A 17,600-nucleotide genomic window follows, 5' to 3' on the forward strand; every position below is an offset into this window, starting at 1 on the left:
TATATAGACCAGGCTGGCCTAAAACTCACAGAGGTTCACTTGCCTTTGCCTCCTGAGAGCTAGGACTAGGTGTGCCACCACACCGGAATTCTTTTATTCTTCAAACTAGGTTTCTTGTTAATTTTGAAAGAAGCCAGCTGAAGTTAGTGACTTTCTAAAAAAAAATTGATGTTCTCTGGTTATAGCATTTCAAAGTTGGACCCAGTAATTGTGAACTCCTGCCCATTCTTCTGAGAATCACTTGAGGGAAGGATTGCCCTGATTAAAGTGGGCATGGCACTGGGCAACAGTCCCACCACTTGGAAGATGGAGGCAGGAGGATTGAGAGTGTGAGGTTAGCCAGGGCTGTGTTAGGAGACTGTGTCTCTAATCAAACAGTGAAAGCAGTTTAAAAGGTTTACTATTGCCGGGAAGTGGTGGTGCATGCTTTTAATCCCATCACAGGTGGATCTCTGTGAGTTCTAGGCCAACCTGGTCTACAAAACAAATTCCAGGACAATTAGGACTGTTACACAGAGAAACCCTGTCTCGGAGAGAAAAATAAAAAGGGTACACTGTATTTTTGGAATGTTCCAGGTCTGGATTCAGTTCCTACCATACTTGAATCTTAACTGTCTTTAAAACGGTCCTGGAATAACTTGTGGTTTTTTTGTTGTTTTTAGTTAATTTTATGTGTGTAGGTGTTTTGCCTTCAGTATGTCTGTGCACCATGTGTCTGGTGTTTGAAGGGGCCAGAAGGGGGCATCACATCCCCTGGAACTACCTTTGCAGATTTTGTAAGCTGTCAAGAGGGTTCTGGGAACTGAACCTGGGTCTTCTGGAAGAGCAGCCAGTGCTCTTAACCACTAAGTCATTTCTAGCCCCCTTGTGGTTTTCCTTTTTCTTTTTTCGGTAAAGTTTTTAGTTTTAGATACTCGGAGAGATCATGTCATCATTGTTAAGTTATGACATTTCTCTGAATTCATGACACTTTGACTGTACTCATTCACACAATTAAGGAGTCCATTGGTACGCTTAATGGTAAAGGAAAAGGTTTTAGAGTTGTGGAATGTATTTGACACATTTTTAAAAGTTCCATAAGAAGCAGTAATTTTTCTGCTGTAATAGAAAATGCATGTTTAATTTATACACAGCAGAAAAACTGATAGAGAACCAAGGGAAGAAAGATTCATAGGACAGGAGAAGGTATTAACTTACAAGAAAAGTAAAAGTTACTTGGTTTTAGGTAAATTGATAGTGTTCTTAATACATGTTTACATGTTTTAAACAACTGATTGAAAATTGGTCGCCGGGTGGTGGTGGTGGTGGTGGTGGTGGTGATGGTGATGATGGTGGTGGTGGTGGTGCTGCTGCTGCTGCTGCTGCTGCTGCTGCTGCTGCTGCTGCTGCAGCAGCACGCCTTTAATCCCAGCACTCGGGAGGCAGAGCCAGGTGGATCTCTGTGAATTCAAGGCCAGCCTGGTCTATAAATCGAGTTCCAGGAAAGGTTCAAAGCTACACTGAGAAACTGTTTCAAAAAAAAAAAAAAAAAAATCAACTGGAACATTCTAAAATGGTAATCTTTATGTCCCACATTTTCCTTAACAGTTTTTGATAGAATATTTGGAAAGGTAAGTTTATGGGCTAAGCAAGAAGTGTTCAGGCTTAAGTGTTTTTAAGTTGAAGTTGGTACTAGCCTTGTGTAGAAAGCATGGATTTATTGGAAGAGCTTTTTCCTTAGATGCTTAAAGACACTAGTCAAGTAGACAAAGCCACAACTGGTTTGTATTTTGATTTGGTTGGGCCTTGAAATCGATTACCAAGATAGTGTAATAACTTTGCCTTCCCCTTGGTAGTGCTGGGAGTACAGTTACTTTTGCCACCACTCCTGGTTAGAATTTAGGATTTTCATGTAGCCCCATCTGCCCTTGACCTCCTTTCCTCCCCTTCCTAGTGTTGGGTTATAGGCGGTGCTAGGATTGCAAGGATGTGCACTGCACCTGCCATTATGGGCACATTTATTAACTTTGTGTTTTAGTAAGCAGAGCAGAAGCTTTGTATTTAATGTATTCACCCATGTGCAGCATTAGACTTCTCCATTTCCTTCCCTTGCTTCACGCATCTGTCAGTCATCTTTACCACAGAAAGTCACCCATTTGCTTTTATGTCATCTCTTGTCTGTCTAGATTGCACAAATGAGAGATGGCATGCAATATTGTTTGCCAGAGTTTGACTGATTTTTCTTAAAATGATCTTCGGCTCCATCCATTTTCATCCAAAAGATTAATCACATTTATTTATTTATTTATTTATCTATCTATTTATTTATTTAGGTTTTCAAGACGGGGTTTCTTTGTGTAGTTTTGCACCTTTCCTGGAACTCACTTGGTAGTCCAGGCTGGCCTTGAACTCACAGAGATCCACCTGGCTCTGTCTCCTGAGTGCTGGGATTAAAGGCGTTCGCCGCCACCGCCCGGCACATATTTACTTTTAAAGATTTGTTTTTGTGTGTGTATGTCTGTGTGCCACATGCATGCCTGTGCTTATAGAGGTCCGAGTGGGGTCAGATCCTCCGGAAACAGGGCTGGGAACAGAACCCCTGGCCCTCTGCAAGAGCAGCCATTGCTGCTTTAATCTCTGAGGCATTGCTCTAGCCCCCTAATTTTATTCTTTATGGCTGAATAAACTCCACTCTGTAAACGAAATACTAATCTTCTTGTAGGATGTATAGTTGGGAAAGATGTTTCTCTGTTCTGTAGGCTGACATTTTCACTCTGGTTTACCTCGCTGCACACTTTTTTAATTTCATGAAATCTCATTTGCCAGTTCTTTGTATTATTTCCTGAGATCATGGAGTCTTTCAGGAAATCCTTGCTTGTACCTATATTTTGAGGCATTCTGTAATTCTGCAAAGGTCATGCTGTGTAGTCTACACTAGCCTGAGAGCTAGGGTTGTAAGCATTGGGCCAGAATGTGAGAAGTTTGATACAGTTCTTTTGTGTATCTCCCTGGGAAGAACCCCAGGGTTAAGAGAAATGGTTTGGCTTAACAGACTGAATCTCATTCCTCTGGTTTGGTTTGTGTTCAGTGAATAGCTTGGCTCTGTGGTGAGTAGCAAGTTGATGAAAATGCAGCCTCATAAGGTGAGGCCTGTGCATGGGTTTCCATCCACTGATAAGGTCTCCCTGTGTTGACATGGTAGCTTGGGCTGACATGGAACCCGAGGCAGTCTTCCTATGAATATTTTTAGATCTCATTCTTTTTTTAGATCTCATAAATCTTTTCTATTTCAAACTTTTATTACATTTATTTATTATGGGTGTGGGTGTGTGTGGAGGTCAGAGGACAATTTACTGGAGTTGGTGGATCCTTCTACCATATGGCCTCAGGGGATTAGTTAATCCAGATTGTCAGGCTTAGTGGCAAGTGCCTTTATGCACTCAGTGATCTTAATGAACCTATTTTTATCCATTTATTTTTAGAGATGGGGTATCTTAAAGGTAGGCTGCCCTCAAGGCACATATCTATATTTCTATCTGAGGATGACCTTGAACTTTGACCCTTCTCCTGCTGCCTCCCCAGTGCTGAGGATTACAGGCCTGTGCCACCATACTGGTTTTATGTAGTTAGTGGTGGGGATCAACCCAGGACTTTATGCCTGCACAGCAAAAGTGCTCTGCCACCTGAGCCACACCCCAGCTGTTGATACTTTGTTATAGCATCAATAGCATTTTTCATAGTTATAGGGCTTGGGAGTCTGAGGCAGGTGGATTGTGACTTTGAGGTCAGCCTGGCTACCCAGTTAAGAATTTGTCTCAAAACAAACAACCAGGAAGAAATCCCTTCACTAAATTAACAAATGACAACCAAGAAATAAGCTGTTCTCTCATTTGAGGTGGTGTCCCTGATGATGCTTTACTGACAACTGTTGTTTTTGTTCAACAGAATCTTCCACAATCTGTAATTGAAAATGTTGGAGGAAAAATTTTTACATTTGGATCTTACAGACTAGGAGTACATACGAAAGGTAGGTAATAATTTACTTATTTGGAGTTAATAGAACTTTTATTATAACAGTTTTTAGCTGGGAGGTAGTGGCTCATGCCTGAGGGGCAGAGGCAGGTGGATCTCTTGAGTTTGAGGCCAGCCTGTTCTACAGAGCAAGACCCAGGATAGTCAGGGCTACACAGAGAAACCCTGTCTCGAGGGCAAAAAAAAAAAAAGGAAATGTTTTTTATGAGTCATACACAAGCTTTGATTAGCAAGGAAGTGAGAATTCTTGAGTCTTAAATTCAGAGGGAGCCTTCTATATCTGATGTCTGCTGTAATGCAGTGAAGTAATAACTCCGTTTATCAGTGGAGTAAGCCACATTTTTTGTATTGAACAGCATGTGGTTGGCTGCTATATTGGAAAGTGTAGGTGCAGAGTAGCCCCCATTGTGGTTCTTTGGACAGTTTTCTATAGATTTCCTACTTCCTTTTTGCAGGGTACCACTGGGTATGAGCAGAGTCAAGGCTCTAAGAAGTCTTGTCATTACTTGTCATTACTCTTGTTCTCATTACTTTATTGCAGATAAGATTGTAAAATACAACTTAGCAAAAACCAAGCCAATGTGTCCGTAGCTACAGGTGATCACATTGAATTTTTTTTTAAAGGATAACTTTTTCTCTTTAAAAAATGCTTACTTTTTGTCTATGCATGGCTTTTCTTTTGCATGTGTGTATGAATGTATTTGTACCACATGTGTGACAGGTACCTGCAGAAGCCAGGAAGGGGCATTGAATCCCCTGGATCTGAGTTTAAAGAACTGGGGTGAACTGCCATGATAGGTGCTGGGAACTAATGTTGGGTTCTCTGCACCACTGAAGCCACCTCACCAGCCCCCTTCATCTTCATTATGTTCTTTATTCCTTAAAAGAGACAGAAGCAGCATGAACAGCTCAGGTGGAAGAGGTCATACTCTTTAGCCATGTGAATGCCTTGTTGCTCTGTCCTCTCTGTCCTCTCTGTCTCATTGCTCTGTCCTGCTACAGTGTGTTTACTTTTGATACATCCTGTGCATGTGCCTTGTAGGGTACCCTGTAGGGTGACTGTTTTTTGAGTATGATGCCTAGTCTTGGGAATTGACCTGACTCTCTCTTTAGGAGATATCTCTATTCAAGGTTTTAGTTTTACTACTTTAGCAGAGAAGCTCTGTGTGAAAAGAACATAAAGGAAAACTGGGGGTGGTTGTTGTTGTTGGTGGTGGTGGTTTTTGTTTGTTTGGTTTGGTTTTTTTGAGACTGGGTTTCTCTGTGTAGCCCTGGCTGTCCTGGAACTTGCTCTATAGACCAGTCTTGCCTCAAACTCACAGAGATTTGCCTTCCTCTGCCTCCCAAGTGCGGGGATTAAAGACTTGCACCACTACTGTTGGCTTGTGGTTTGTTTATGAATGACATAAAGACCATGGATAAGTGCTCACCAGGAAAGTCCTGGCTCATCCTTGTTTTGACTTGTTTATGGAGTCCAGTTTAAAAAAAAACATGCCCTTCAGTTAGTATTACCTTTCCTCACTGACTTGGTTGTGTTTGTCAGGAGGATAAAGTTCTAGAGCTTGCCCATATCCCGTCAGTTAATATCAAATACTGTTAATGCTAAGAAACAAGGCAATTTTTTTTGTGCTACTGTGTGATGGTTGAATTTTTTTTTTAAGGTGCTGATATTGATGCATTGTGTGTTGCACCAAGACATGTTGATCGGAGTGACTTTTTCACCTCATTCTATGATAAATTGAAATTACAAGAAGAAGTAAAAGACTTAAGAGTATGTAACTATTGGGGCAAGAGAGGAAGGGTTAAAAACATACCACTTAGTCCTTTGAGAGAACTTTTATGTTCCAGGTAGAGGAATCACTGATTGAGCTGTTCCATTTTGCCAGGCCATTTTGAGCACTCAGCATGTGTATTTTATAACAAACCTTGAATAATAAACCTATAAACTCCTTAGAAATTAAGAAATAGAAGCAAACACAATGAGTAGTGAGTAATCTAAGAACAGCCACATCCTATGACATAAAAGAAGGATTTTGACTGTTAAGGTCATTGCTAAGAACTTTGTTTTTGTTGGGCATTATGCTAAATTATGTTAACAATTTCAAGTGCCTCATCTAAAAGAGTAACAATAATAGCCACATGTAGCACACCTGTAATCCGGGCCCCTTGGGAAGTAGAGGCAGGACGATCAGAAATTCACGATATTTTCAGCTGGGTGGCTGGTTTGAGTCCAGGTTGGTCTAAATGAGATCGTGGCTGAAGACACACTAAGTAAAAAGTGTAGTGAAAGCATGTACATGGGCTTATTACAATGAAGCTTCAGGAACTAAACTTGTTTGCTTTCTCACAGGCTGTTGAAGAGGCATTTGTACCAGTTATCAAACTCTGTTTTGATGGAATAGAGGTAAGGTCTAGTCCTAGCGGGCAGCTTTTGGTATGGACTGTCCTGGATTTTGGTCAGTGTATAAATTTGATTGCCAGAAAGAATTTGAGTTGGTTGATACTAAGAATTTTTGTCATGGAAATGGGTACCTGTTCTTGTAGAATAGCCCTGTTAGGTTCTTCTAACAGCGAGTGGAAGTGTGAGCTGAAGCAGAAGATCTGGGACTGGAGGCTGCTGCAGAACAGCAGTTAAGGGATAGTTTGTTCACATGTGATTTGTGTGTTCTGGGTCTGGCCCTAAGTCCACAGTCTGTTTTTGAAGTACTTTTCTCTTTTTGTTCATTCAGTGTGAGTGAGCTGGCAGTATTTTAAGTACTTTGCTGGAGAGATAATGTCCAGCCTGGTGTTTGCCTCTCCTGCTGCTGCTTTTGGGGAGTACAGAGGGATGTTGGCGCAGGGCTGCTTCTTAGATACTTCTGATTATAAAATTTGACATACTGAAAGAGCGATAACTTGATGTTTTGTTTTGTTTTGTTTTTAATGTAGTGAGGGGGGTTAGTTTTTTAGAATTGCTATATAAGATGCCTAACTTTTATGAAAGGTTAAACTTGATTTTAATAAGTAGGCAAAATGTTAAGTTTGGTTAAGAATTTTTGTATGCTTTTTTATTTATAGCCAGTATTTAAATATAAAAACATAATTAAAATATAAGGTGACATCCCATTTACCTACTGGTTTTGCTTTCTTTTTATGTGAAAATAAATGAGTATGTGAGCTCAATGCTACTGTATCTGCGCCACCCCAGACAGCCCTCTATTGCTCCACAGAAGCAGCAGGAGAGGCAAATACCAGGGTGGGGACTAACTCTCTCATCAAAGTACTTATTTCATATTTTGTCCCTTGAAATATGCAGCTAGCATACAGCTTTTACAGATTCTAAACCAGAAGTTAACTCCAGTGTATGCATTTAGCAAAATGAGTAGACTTCTTATAGTTAAAATGACATGTGATACATATTAGGTTCTGTTTCATATTACCGGTAATTCCTGTGCTTTAACCTCTGATTAATAACCTGTGTCTTCAGCGTGGGCTTCTTGTGAGGCCCTTGTAGTCATTGCCACCTTCATGGTCAATGGGAGAGGGGGCTTTAAGAATTCGTTTTTTGTTGTTGTTGTTGTTGTTTTTGTTTTGTTTTTTTTTTTTTTTAATAGAAATGCCTTAAAATTAGTTTGACATATATGGAATGTTAGATTTTATTTTTATTTTAGATTGATATTTTATTTGCAAGATTAGCACTGCAGACTATTCCAGAAGATTTGGACCTACGAGATGACAGTCTGCTTAAAAACCTAGATATAAGATGCATAAGAAGCCTTAATGGTATGTAAAAGCCTTTTTGCTTTTGTGGAGTTGGAGAGCTTTTTTTTTTTTTTTTTTTTAAATTAAATAGTAAATAACAGATTTTAAAACATGTTCTTTGTAATAAAGGTGTGTGCAGCCAGTTATTATTGCATTATTAATGCATGATGAATATAATAAAAACTGGTAGACTACAGAGCAATGTCTGGTAGTTTATTTGCTCACTTGATGACCTTATAGTTTTTTTTCTGATACTAATGGTATGTGAGTTCCTAAAAAGACTGACATCTATAATGTTGCTAGTAATTGAAGTTTTCCTGTGTAGTCTTCATTAATTTGCACTTGATAGTTGTTTTATAATGTTATCAGATGAGTGAAAAGGGTTTTCTCTTTAAAAAATGTTAGAATAGCTCATTACCAGTACTTTGGGACAAGTGTTGGAAGCTTAGCTGGAGTAACTTAGCTCCTCAGGGCATCTGGACAGGAAAAGGTCCAGTTATGAGTTGAAAGTTTGAGCTTAGACAGACTACTACAGTGTGTTAGTTTTGGTTCAGGACGATGCTTAGGACAGGAAATAACTCCCTTATTTATTTCATGCCTTTTAACTCTACTGAATCACATACTCATTCTGCCAAATAAGATTTTAATTTAAGGATAGTCTTAGAAATTGAGTGGCATTATTATAATACCCTTGATAGCTTAATGTTCTGTTTCTCTCACTCCTGTTAATCAGGTTGCAGGGTAACCGATGAGATTTTACATCTAGTACCAAACATTGACAACTTCAGGTTAACTCTGAGAGCCATCAAACTGTGGGCCAAACGTGAGTTCAGAATTTGTTGGCTAGCTTATTAAAAACATTTAAGCTCTTCATCAACACTAACTTAATCTTTTTGCTTTTCCCTTATCAACAGGGCACAACATCTATTCCAATATATTAGGTTTCCTCGGTGGTGTTTCCTGGGCTATGCTAGTAGCAAGAACTTGCCAGCTTTATCCAAATGCAATAGCATCAACTCTTGTACATAAATTTTTCTTGGTATTTTCTAAATGGTATGTTTTTAGATTATATTACAATAAAATTGATTGTAGACACTGAAGTTTAGTCTTATTTCTATGACATTTCTACAGCTGGTTTCAGATTCCAATTTTAGTTTGTGGGCTGAGGGTATAGCTCAGTAGTAGAGTGCTTGCCTGGCATATTCAAGGCCTTGTATTCAGTCACCATCCCGCCAAAAACCAAACCAATTTTAGTTCAAGATACAGCTACCGTTTGGGAAGAGACATTGTCTATGAAAAGGCAAACCTAAACTTCGTTTCTTTTCCCTAGTTCTGCCAGGGTCATAAAGGCAGATAATACCTGTGCTGCTTGTGTGAGCCTACCCTCCAAATAAATAAACTCTGAACTTTAGCTACCATAATGTGTGCTGGCATCTGATGTGTTAATAGATGGTTAGAACTACACACACCACTTTTCATCCTGAATGCTTCTAAATCCATAGACCATTGTTTTTGTGGTTACATTTTGCTTTTTACGTTCAGCTGTTCATTATCTTGGCAAAACCTTAAAGGTGTCACTTTTTATAAGAATTAAAAACAATATGTTATGTGACTGAAAAAAAATGTAGTCTCTGAATCCTTTGAGACTTGTTGTTAGCCCAGGAGAGATTTATTAATTTAATTTAAATTTTAATTAATTAAATTTATTAATTTAAAATTTTCTAATAAAGATGTGCATGTTGATGAATTTTGATTTAAGAAAAGTCCAAGACACTGCCTTTTTGTGGTGGTTACCTTGACTGAAAAAGTGAGGATTTTAATCATTATCTTAAAGAGATTTGTCTTCTATATTTTCAACTCCTTCCTTTCTTCCATGTGAAAAAAAGAATTGTTCTTTTGTAGTCAGTTTGTAACAGTTAGACTCCATTGATATGATTTATGAAAATCACACTGGATACTTTCCAGTTTTGTTCTGGGGCTTTGCCTTTGTCACGTAAAGTGTGATAAGGTCAGAGACCTTAATAAGCTGGCTTGATTTATTCTAAGGGAAACAAACATTTTTCATCTTGATCTCTATAAGTGACTGAAGTAGAATTCATAGTCTATGTATAGCATTACTGTATCATATAGAGTAAAATATGGGAAGCACTGTCCTTGTTGACTTTTGCCTTTATTCCCAGCACTTTGACTGTAGTCAGAAGTAACTTCTCACATGTCCATGGATGGAACTAGTGTGAAGACAGGATTTTTTCCCCTCTAAATCATATAACCTTGTTAAAGGTTGAGGTGAACACATTAGGTGTCTTGAGATGGCACTTTTATTTGCATAGCGCTTTATCAGTTCTCTGATGGCAGAGCAGGTGTTTACCATGAATTTCAGAAAACTATTAAATGGTTAATTTTATGGAGGAATATTATGTCAACAGAAAAAAATGAGAGCCTATGGTGTATATGCCAAGTGAGTGAAGTAGGGTCACATTCACAAATGCTGTATGTTTAACAAAATACGTTTAGATGCTAATGTCCATTAGTCTTATCAAGTGCTACAATCTTTTTGAACAGGGAATGGCCAAATCCAGTGCTATTGAAACAGCCTGAAGAATGCAATCTTAATTTGCCTGTGTGGGACCCAAGGGTTAGTGTATTATTTTTTCCCCTACAAATTCACACTGTTCAATAACAAAAGTCGCCTGCATAAACTTCCAGGAGACCGCCCAATTCTTACAAATGAGTGGACACGCTCGCTCATAGTACCCTTGTAGATGACCTGTTCTCTATTGTGCCCTGGTGTGAGAAGTGTAACGATGTACCCTGTAAACAACATCTAATGTACACAGTGACACAGATATCACTAACAACTCATTCCATAGAGAACTATTTTTCTTGTAAGTCAAAGTTGTGTGGGTGTTTGTGCTTAAAAAATAAATAAATAAAAGGATACTAAAAATCCCTGTATATTTTTTTATTATATCTAAGTATTTTGTTAAAATTGGCTTGTTGCAGAAAGCTCTTGCATAGTGTTTCTGTGTAGCAGATGGCTCCTAAGCACGATTGCAGTGACTGTGCTGTAATTGTAAAAACCTGTTTAGATGCTTTACAGATGCAGAAATGTGTTGGCTAAGGAAGAGCATCCATTTTGTTGAAGTTACAGAGAACATTTACTATTTATACTTTTAGGTATTAGTAACATGAGCTGTATTAATTGATAAAAGGAATTAATTTGAATCAAAACCTAGGTTTTTGAGGTAATTTTTAAAAAATTAATTTATTACAATATCAAAGCCTTTTAGTTTGTTGGGCTCTGTCCCAAGCTGTACTTTCAAGTTGCCTAAGCTTGAAGGTATTTAAGGGAGAGTGAGTTGTAGTTGCCTCTGTGGGGATGAGCTACTTAGTGTATAGATGAACAGCCACTAAATCATCCTATTGCCTCATCAGCCCAGAGCTGTTCTACTCTGTGTTAATAAGCTTAAGCTTCTGATAGCTGAAAGGTTAGAAGGTCAGTCCCATCTTGTTTAAATGGAGTTTTGTAAATAGGAACACTCAAGTGTAATTCTGCAGGCACCCTCATTTATGCTGCTGAATAAGAAAAAGCAGTAGAATAAGGAAAAAACGACATCTTTCTGTTTTGCTTTGGTTTTGCTCAGCAGGTGCATGCAGGCAGGTTGCAAAGTAGCCATTGCCTCCAGCATGGAAACAGACTGTTGACTAGATCTTTCATTCTGTAAAAAGTTTCTATAAAACAGTCTCCTGACATGGTTTTTATTTCTCAACTCCAGCTATGAATGAAGTTAAATGTAATCATTGGTTCTGTTTAACACGGGGTAAAAGTCCAAGTGTCTGTTGTATATATACTTGAAGAAACTGATTGGCTGTTGTTGTATGTAGGTAAACCCCAGTGATAGGTACCATCTTATGCCTATAATTACACCAGCATACCCACAGCAGAACTCCACGTACAATGTGTCCGTTTCAACACGGATGGTCATGGTTGAGGAGTTTAAACAAGGTAAGTGTTTCTGCTTCTGCTCTACTTTATACATGAAGGGTCTGCCTACTGTTGCAGATCCAACAGTTAGCTAGTTGTTCAATTTAACTAAATTACCAAACTGGATTTGTGCGTTTATTTTGATCACATGTTGCGGAGTAACTCAACAGTGTTTTAAGCAGTTTACTATAACAGAATTGTTGGAAAATGAAGGTACACTTAAAGACATGGACATTTTGACCTGGTTCAGGGCTGTATCAGAGCCTTGTAACATTAGAACTGATGCCATTTGGTCTTCATGGGTGACACAAGGGATGGATGGGCTTTTTGCACCCCTAGGAAAGAACTTAGTAGTCAGGGCCCAAAATTCTGCCTTTGAGAAGATCCTTGACTTTGGGCCCCAGTTTATTGTAAATTTAAAGATAACGCTAATTGGTATCTTAATTCCTCAAAGAACCAAGATGGCTCAAGGTGTCAGGTTTCGAAAAGGCAATGTACAGTCTTCAGCCTTAAGTTGACTACTCTTAACTTCATGCAAGAAAGCTTTTTAATGGGAAAGTCTTTTTGGCCCGCTAGAGATAGCAGTAACGTGTTTTAAAAAGGCAGAAACATTATGTGGAAGACTTTCTTTCTCAGGTAACTACTGTGCTTCGGTTTGAGCAAGCCTTCCTTTGAGTATGACATTTTATTAATTTTTTGCCAGGAATGTGGTGCTCAGAAAATGCTCTAGTGCTTTTGAAATGTGTAAAAATGTGCTCTAATGGTGTAAAATAAACTTTCCATTTGGTAATGTTTAAGATTATAGTGAATGCATGTGGTATGTTTAAAATTATTTAAAATTCTAGACTCTGCTAGGTTGAAACATACAAATATTCTAATATGTTTTTAATTTAGGTCTTGCTATCACAGATGAAATTTTGCTGAGTAAGGCAGAGTGGTCCAAACTTTTTGAAGCTCCAAACTTCTTTCAGAAGTACAAGTATGTATTTTAAGGCATGTCAGCCATGTTGCTCTTAAGTAGTGGTTTAACAGTGAGTGGCCTATGTGGTATCTTCTCTTGCCAGATTAGTGAACTTTGGAGTCTCTCCTCTGGTGTCTGTAGAGTTTTCCTTACTGTTGCAAAGGACTTAGGAATTTTAGTCAACTGTTGTTTTTTCTTTTATCAATACAATGTGTCAGCCTTAGAGTTTTGTTGCTTGATTGACCTAGCATTCCTACTGTGTGTCAGCAGCCTCAGTTCTAGGTGTGTCACTTGTCACCATGACAGTCTGCACCTTAGCAAGCAGGTGAGCTTTTCACTATCTAATTTCTGTTCTCTCTCAAGAAACTTCTTACATTTAATTCTGACAACAGGGTATTTAAAACGTACATAGACCCAATGAAATGTCAGTGTTTGGCTGATTTAATGTTTCTAGTAATTAGTAGCACATCATTGACCTATTATTTCCCCTTTCCCCCCAAAAAAAATATGTCTGCAAAAGTTTTCTAACAATTTAAGTGGGTATAATTTTTACTAATGTCTTTAATACAATACTTTAACACCTTAGAGGTTAAAAGCCTCGTGAATTGTGTTGTGTTGAAAAATGTAAGTTACAATAAATTTTAAAGAAATAACAAAAACCAAATATGGACTCCAACTTTTATTTGTCCTGGGCTGAAAAACTAGCAAACTCCCACTTAAATTTTTTGCTTTAATGCTTGAGACTTTCCTGACCATTTGATTTTGTGTTGGATTGTATTTTGTTACAATAATTTAAGCAAAATTACTTTACACTTTTCCCAAATTAAAAGTAAGAATGATGACCTTCATGATGTCTCCGTGTTTTGTTTCTGTATTTGCATGAGAAAGCAGTGATGGAGCCGGTTTAACTGTTGTGTCCGGGAGCACTGTATTGTCAGTAAAAGTCATAGAGGTAGCATAGAACGGAGTGCTTGTGTTTCATTGCTCATTCTCTAGATTCTACTTTACACTGGTAGATAATTCTGTTTTTTTTAATGTCACAGAAATGACCAATGAGCAGTTAGCAGTATTATATGACAACACTTGAAAACTGCCATACACAAGACAGAAAAATAAGGCCTCAAAGACAGATAGATACCAATGTTCCTCAGTTACCAAGTCTCAAACTTGAGCACTTCCTTTTCCTGTCTCACACCCCTGATTACAAGAGCTAGAGAAGGGGAGCTTCTGCTTTAGCGCTTTAGGAAAGGTGAACGCTAGCGAGGAGTAGATTCTCACTCTGCCTTTTATACGCTGCCGCTGCTAGGACTGTGGGAGAGGCACTGGTGGTTTCTCAACACACCCAAGTCTTTGCTGTAGCACCTGTAAGGTTTTAGCTGGCGAAAAGGTTATTAATACTTTTACTGACATCTGAGGCAGTCAAACTTTTTTTATTTAAAAAGACTAAAAAGAGGACGATGCAGCAACACATTTAACAGAATTTGAAATCCTGAGTGTAAGATTTAACTGCTCTGCACAAATGTCCATCGAGACACACTGGGGACTGTCTTAGGCTCACAGAACTCACAGATTCTCATAGTTTAAATGTGTCTTCATATGCAACAACTGTTATGTATGCTGTACCCTTAAGTGGCGTCTTAGTTGCTGTAATTGAAAGTTGGTTGGGTTTGTGTGAAGCATGCTGTACTACCTTTCTTTATTTAGGATTTTAAATTGTGTGAAATACCTGTTATTCTTGGAGAGGGGGACCGTAGAGATTTCATTGATCATGAATGTAAACTCATGCACTTTCAAAACGAGGCATCATCAGCTTGGAGAAAAGAGTGACATTGTTCTGTAAATTTTCAGAGTTTTAAGTACTCTTTTTCTCTTTTAAGATTTTTAACCTGTTCATTAACAACAAATCCGGGACATTAGGAAATGTGAATAATGATCATTTGAACAGGGAGAAATATACAGGGAAATAAGTGTAATGATATGTAAAAAAAAAAATTATCCTTAAAATTGAGTATAAAATTTGCGTTTGGTGGGGCATATGTGTTATCTCAGTACTTGGGAGGTGAAGGCAGGAGGACCAAGATTCAAGGCCAGCCTGAACCTGAGCAAGTTCAAAATCAGCTTGGGATAGATACATGAACTCCCTCCCCGTCCCCTCAACAGAAAACCAGCAACACACCTTAAAATAGTGAACTGTAATTCTTGGTTACAGAATTAAAGACAACTATAAGGGTTTGACTAAGGAATAGGTTTTTCCTCCAGTGCTTGGTATCTGAATTTTGAACTACCCAGGTAAAGTATTGAGATGAAATGCCCAAGAAACCTACTTTAAAAAATCCTTTTTTGGTGAATAACTTTTTGTTTGTTTGTTTGTTGTTGGTTTTTTGAGACAGGGTTTCTCTGTAGCTTTGCGCCTTTCCTGGAACTCTCTTTGGAGACCAGGCTAGCTGCAAACTCACAGCGATCCACCTGGCTTTGCCTCCTGAGTGCTGGGATTAAAGGCGTGCGCCACCACCGCCCGGCTGGTAAATAACTTTTATAATATAACAACTAAAGTATTTTTAGAACTTTTTATATAAGAAAACTCCCGACTGAAGTACGTCCTTAGTCCCCAGAACATTTTTACATTAATTTTAATTTATTTGGGATATCTCATATGTGGAAACCTAAAATTTTAGGGAAAAGGTAATGACAATTACATGAACCTTAGATATTCCGTAGAGACATTGGAGCTAGCTGATGCCTGGCAGACATGAAGAGTATCATTTGGGGGGAACAATAAAATAGTCTAGGAATCCATCTGGTCTGGAGAGACGTTGAGAATTAAAAATACTAGTTCTTGCCCTCCCCCCACCCCAGACAGGGTTTCCCTGTGTAGCTTTGCGCCTGTCCTGGAACTCACTTGGTAGCCCAGGCTGGCCTCAAACTCACAGAGATCCGCCTGGCTCTGCCTCCCGAGTGCTGTGATCACCACTGCCCGGCCTAGTTCTGGTTTTTTTTTAAATGCAGAATTTGTAACTAGAAGGATACTCACTCATCAGTTAAGAGCACTGGCTACTCTTCCTGAAGACCTTAGTTCAATTTTCAGGACCCATATGACAATTCACAGCTGTCTGTAATAACAGTTTGAGAGGATCCAATACCCTCTTCTGGTCTCTGTAGGCAGTGTATGCACACAGTGCACAGACATACATGCAGGCAAAATACCCATATATATAAAATAAAAATTAGATTTTTTTCTTAGAAAGTTAATTAGAGATTTTTAGTTTCTTGGAGAAGTCATTGCATTTCTAGTGAATCATGTAAAATACTTGCAGCTTATTTTAGACAAAATTATATAAAATTATTTTATATCATTTGTTGAAATATAGTTGCATATAAATTTATCCCCATATGTCTTGTTATATTTACCTATATGAAAATATGTACGTGTCTAAATAATATACATAGAAGAAACTTTATCCCCTCTTCATTGGATTTCCTGACTTGTTGAATTGAAGTGTAGGCTTCAAAATTTTGAAATTCGGTTTTTTGTTTTGTTTTGTTTTTGCGGAGCTGAGGACCAAACCCAGGGCCTTGCTCTTGCTAGGCAAGCGCTCTACCACTGAGCTAAATCCCTAACCCCAAAATTTTGAAATTTGAATTGCCAACAAAATTATATTCAAATGGATTATATATTTTATATTTATAAATAGAAAGCATTGTGCTTCATCTTTTGGAGACTCAGGTGATCAATAAGAATATTGATTTTTCAGGGGAGTGAGGGGAAACTCTTGCTGGGTAAGGTGATGCTGGTACTTGGGAGGTGGAGGTGAGAGGATCAAGTGCCTGTCCAGCCTGTGTAGTAAGAAGTCCAACCTAACTGTGCTAAGATTGAACTAGAAAAGCTGAGCTGTGTAAACCGTAGGCAGCTTGATGCTTGTGAGGTTCTGTGTGTGTCTGGGGATTTAGACTTGGTTGTTCACTCTGACAGCTGCTACACCTTGAGAACACTTGCATCTCCTCTTTCCCCATGATGAGGTCACCCTTTTGAATGGCTCAGTAACCCAGAAATGGGATTAAGCATGTCAGGATTTTGTTGGTTTGTATGTTTACTAGTTCGAGTTTCTCTGCACACAAAATGCATGAACTTTTAGTGCTTTTTACATGACTCCTGACTATATGTATTTGGCTTGTTTTGAACTAATGCTGACCAAATGGGAAAGGAAGTACTCATTTCTGTGGGTGTGGACTACATGACTCCATAGCCATGTATATTTCATATATTCTGGAGACACTTCATTCTGTGTGTCTTAGGCTTTTGTATGTTTTTATCTACTTGAGTTTATAAATTTCTGTTAATTCTGTTAATTTGACAGTACTTTTCCACAAAGAAAAATGCCATTCTGTTGTCCAGGTGACACATAACTCCTAGAGCTGTGTTTAGAGTTGTAAAGTTGTGAACAATTTGACCTGCCTTGTGCATTGATGGATTTTTTAAAGGCCTATGGCTTAAGAAAGGTGCTTTAATTCATCAGACTGTAACATAAGTTTGTTTTTGTTTTTGTATTTTTGGTAACTGTGGTTGGTAGTGCAACATTACTTGCAAAATGTGAACAAGAACCAGAAAGCTCTCAGACTTTTCAAAGACTAGCTCATACTGGTACTTCCTGTCTAGTGTCCACTAGGTAACAATGGCAGTTTGCTTTTGAGGTAAAATTTTTGTTTGTTTTGTTGGTTTTTCAAGACAGGCTCTCTCTGTGTAGCTCTAGCTGTCCTGGATCTCGATCTGTAGACCAGGCTGGCCTTGAACTCACAGAGACTCACCTAACTCTGCCTCCCAAGTGATGGGAGTGATTGATGCACCACCACGCCGAGCTGAGGTAAAGTTTCATGTAAAACTCAGCTTGCGATACTTATAAGAGG

At 38.5% G+C, this 17,600-nt stretch overlaps 1 protein-coding gene across 2 annotated transcripts in view; it reads left to right on the plus strand.

The window, feature by feature from the left end:
- Papola (poly(A) polymerase alpha) overlaps nucleotides 1–17,600 on the plus strand; it is a 48,719-nt gene that overhangs the window by 13,400 nt on the left and 17,719 nt on the right. For both annotated transcript variants that reach the window (XM_036206306.1, XM_036206307.1), the window contains exons 4-12: nucleotides 3,925–4,006; nucleotides 5,673–5,782; nucleotides 6,362–6,415; nucleotides 7,662–7,773; nucleotides 8,486–8,575; nucleotides 8,667–8,805; nucleotides 10,315–10,387; nucleotides 11,638–11,758; nucleotides 12,632–12,716. In XM_036206306.1, the coding sequence (XP_036062199.1) occupies nucleotides 3,925–4,006; nucleotides 5,673–5,782; nucleotides 6,362–6,415; nucleotides 7,662–7,773; nucleotides 8,486–8,575; nucleotides 8,667–8,805; nucleotides 10,315–10,387; nucleotides 11,638–11,758; nucleotides 12,632–12,716 (866 nt within the window). The remainder of the gene's footprint in view (nucleotides 1–3,924; nucleotides 4,007–5,672; nucleotides 5,783–6,361; nucleotides 6,416–7,661; nucleotides 7,774–8,485; nucleotides 8,576–8,666; nucleotides 8,806–10,314; nucleotides 10,388–11,637; nucleotides 11,759–12,631; nucleotides 12,717–17,600) is intronic.

The sequence above is a fragment of the Onychomys torridus genome, chromosome 14 (genome assembly GCF_903995425.1).
Source record: "Onychomys torridus chromosome 14, mOncTor1.1, whole genome shotgun sequence".
In the NCBI taxonomy this organism is placed as follows: domain Eukaryota; kingdom Metazoa; phylum Chordata; class Mammalia; order Rodentia; family Cricetidae; genus Onychomys; species Onychomys torridus.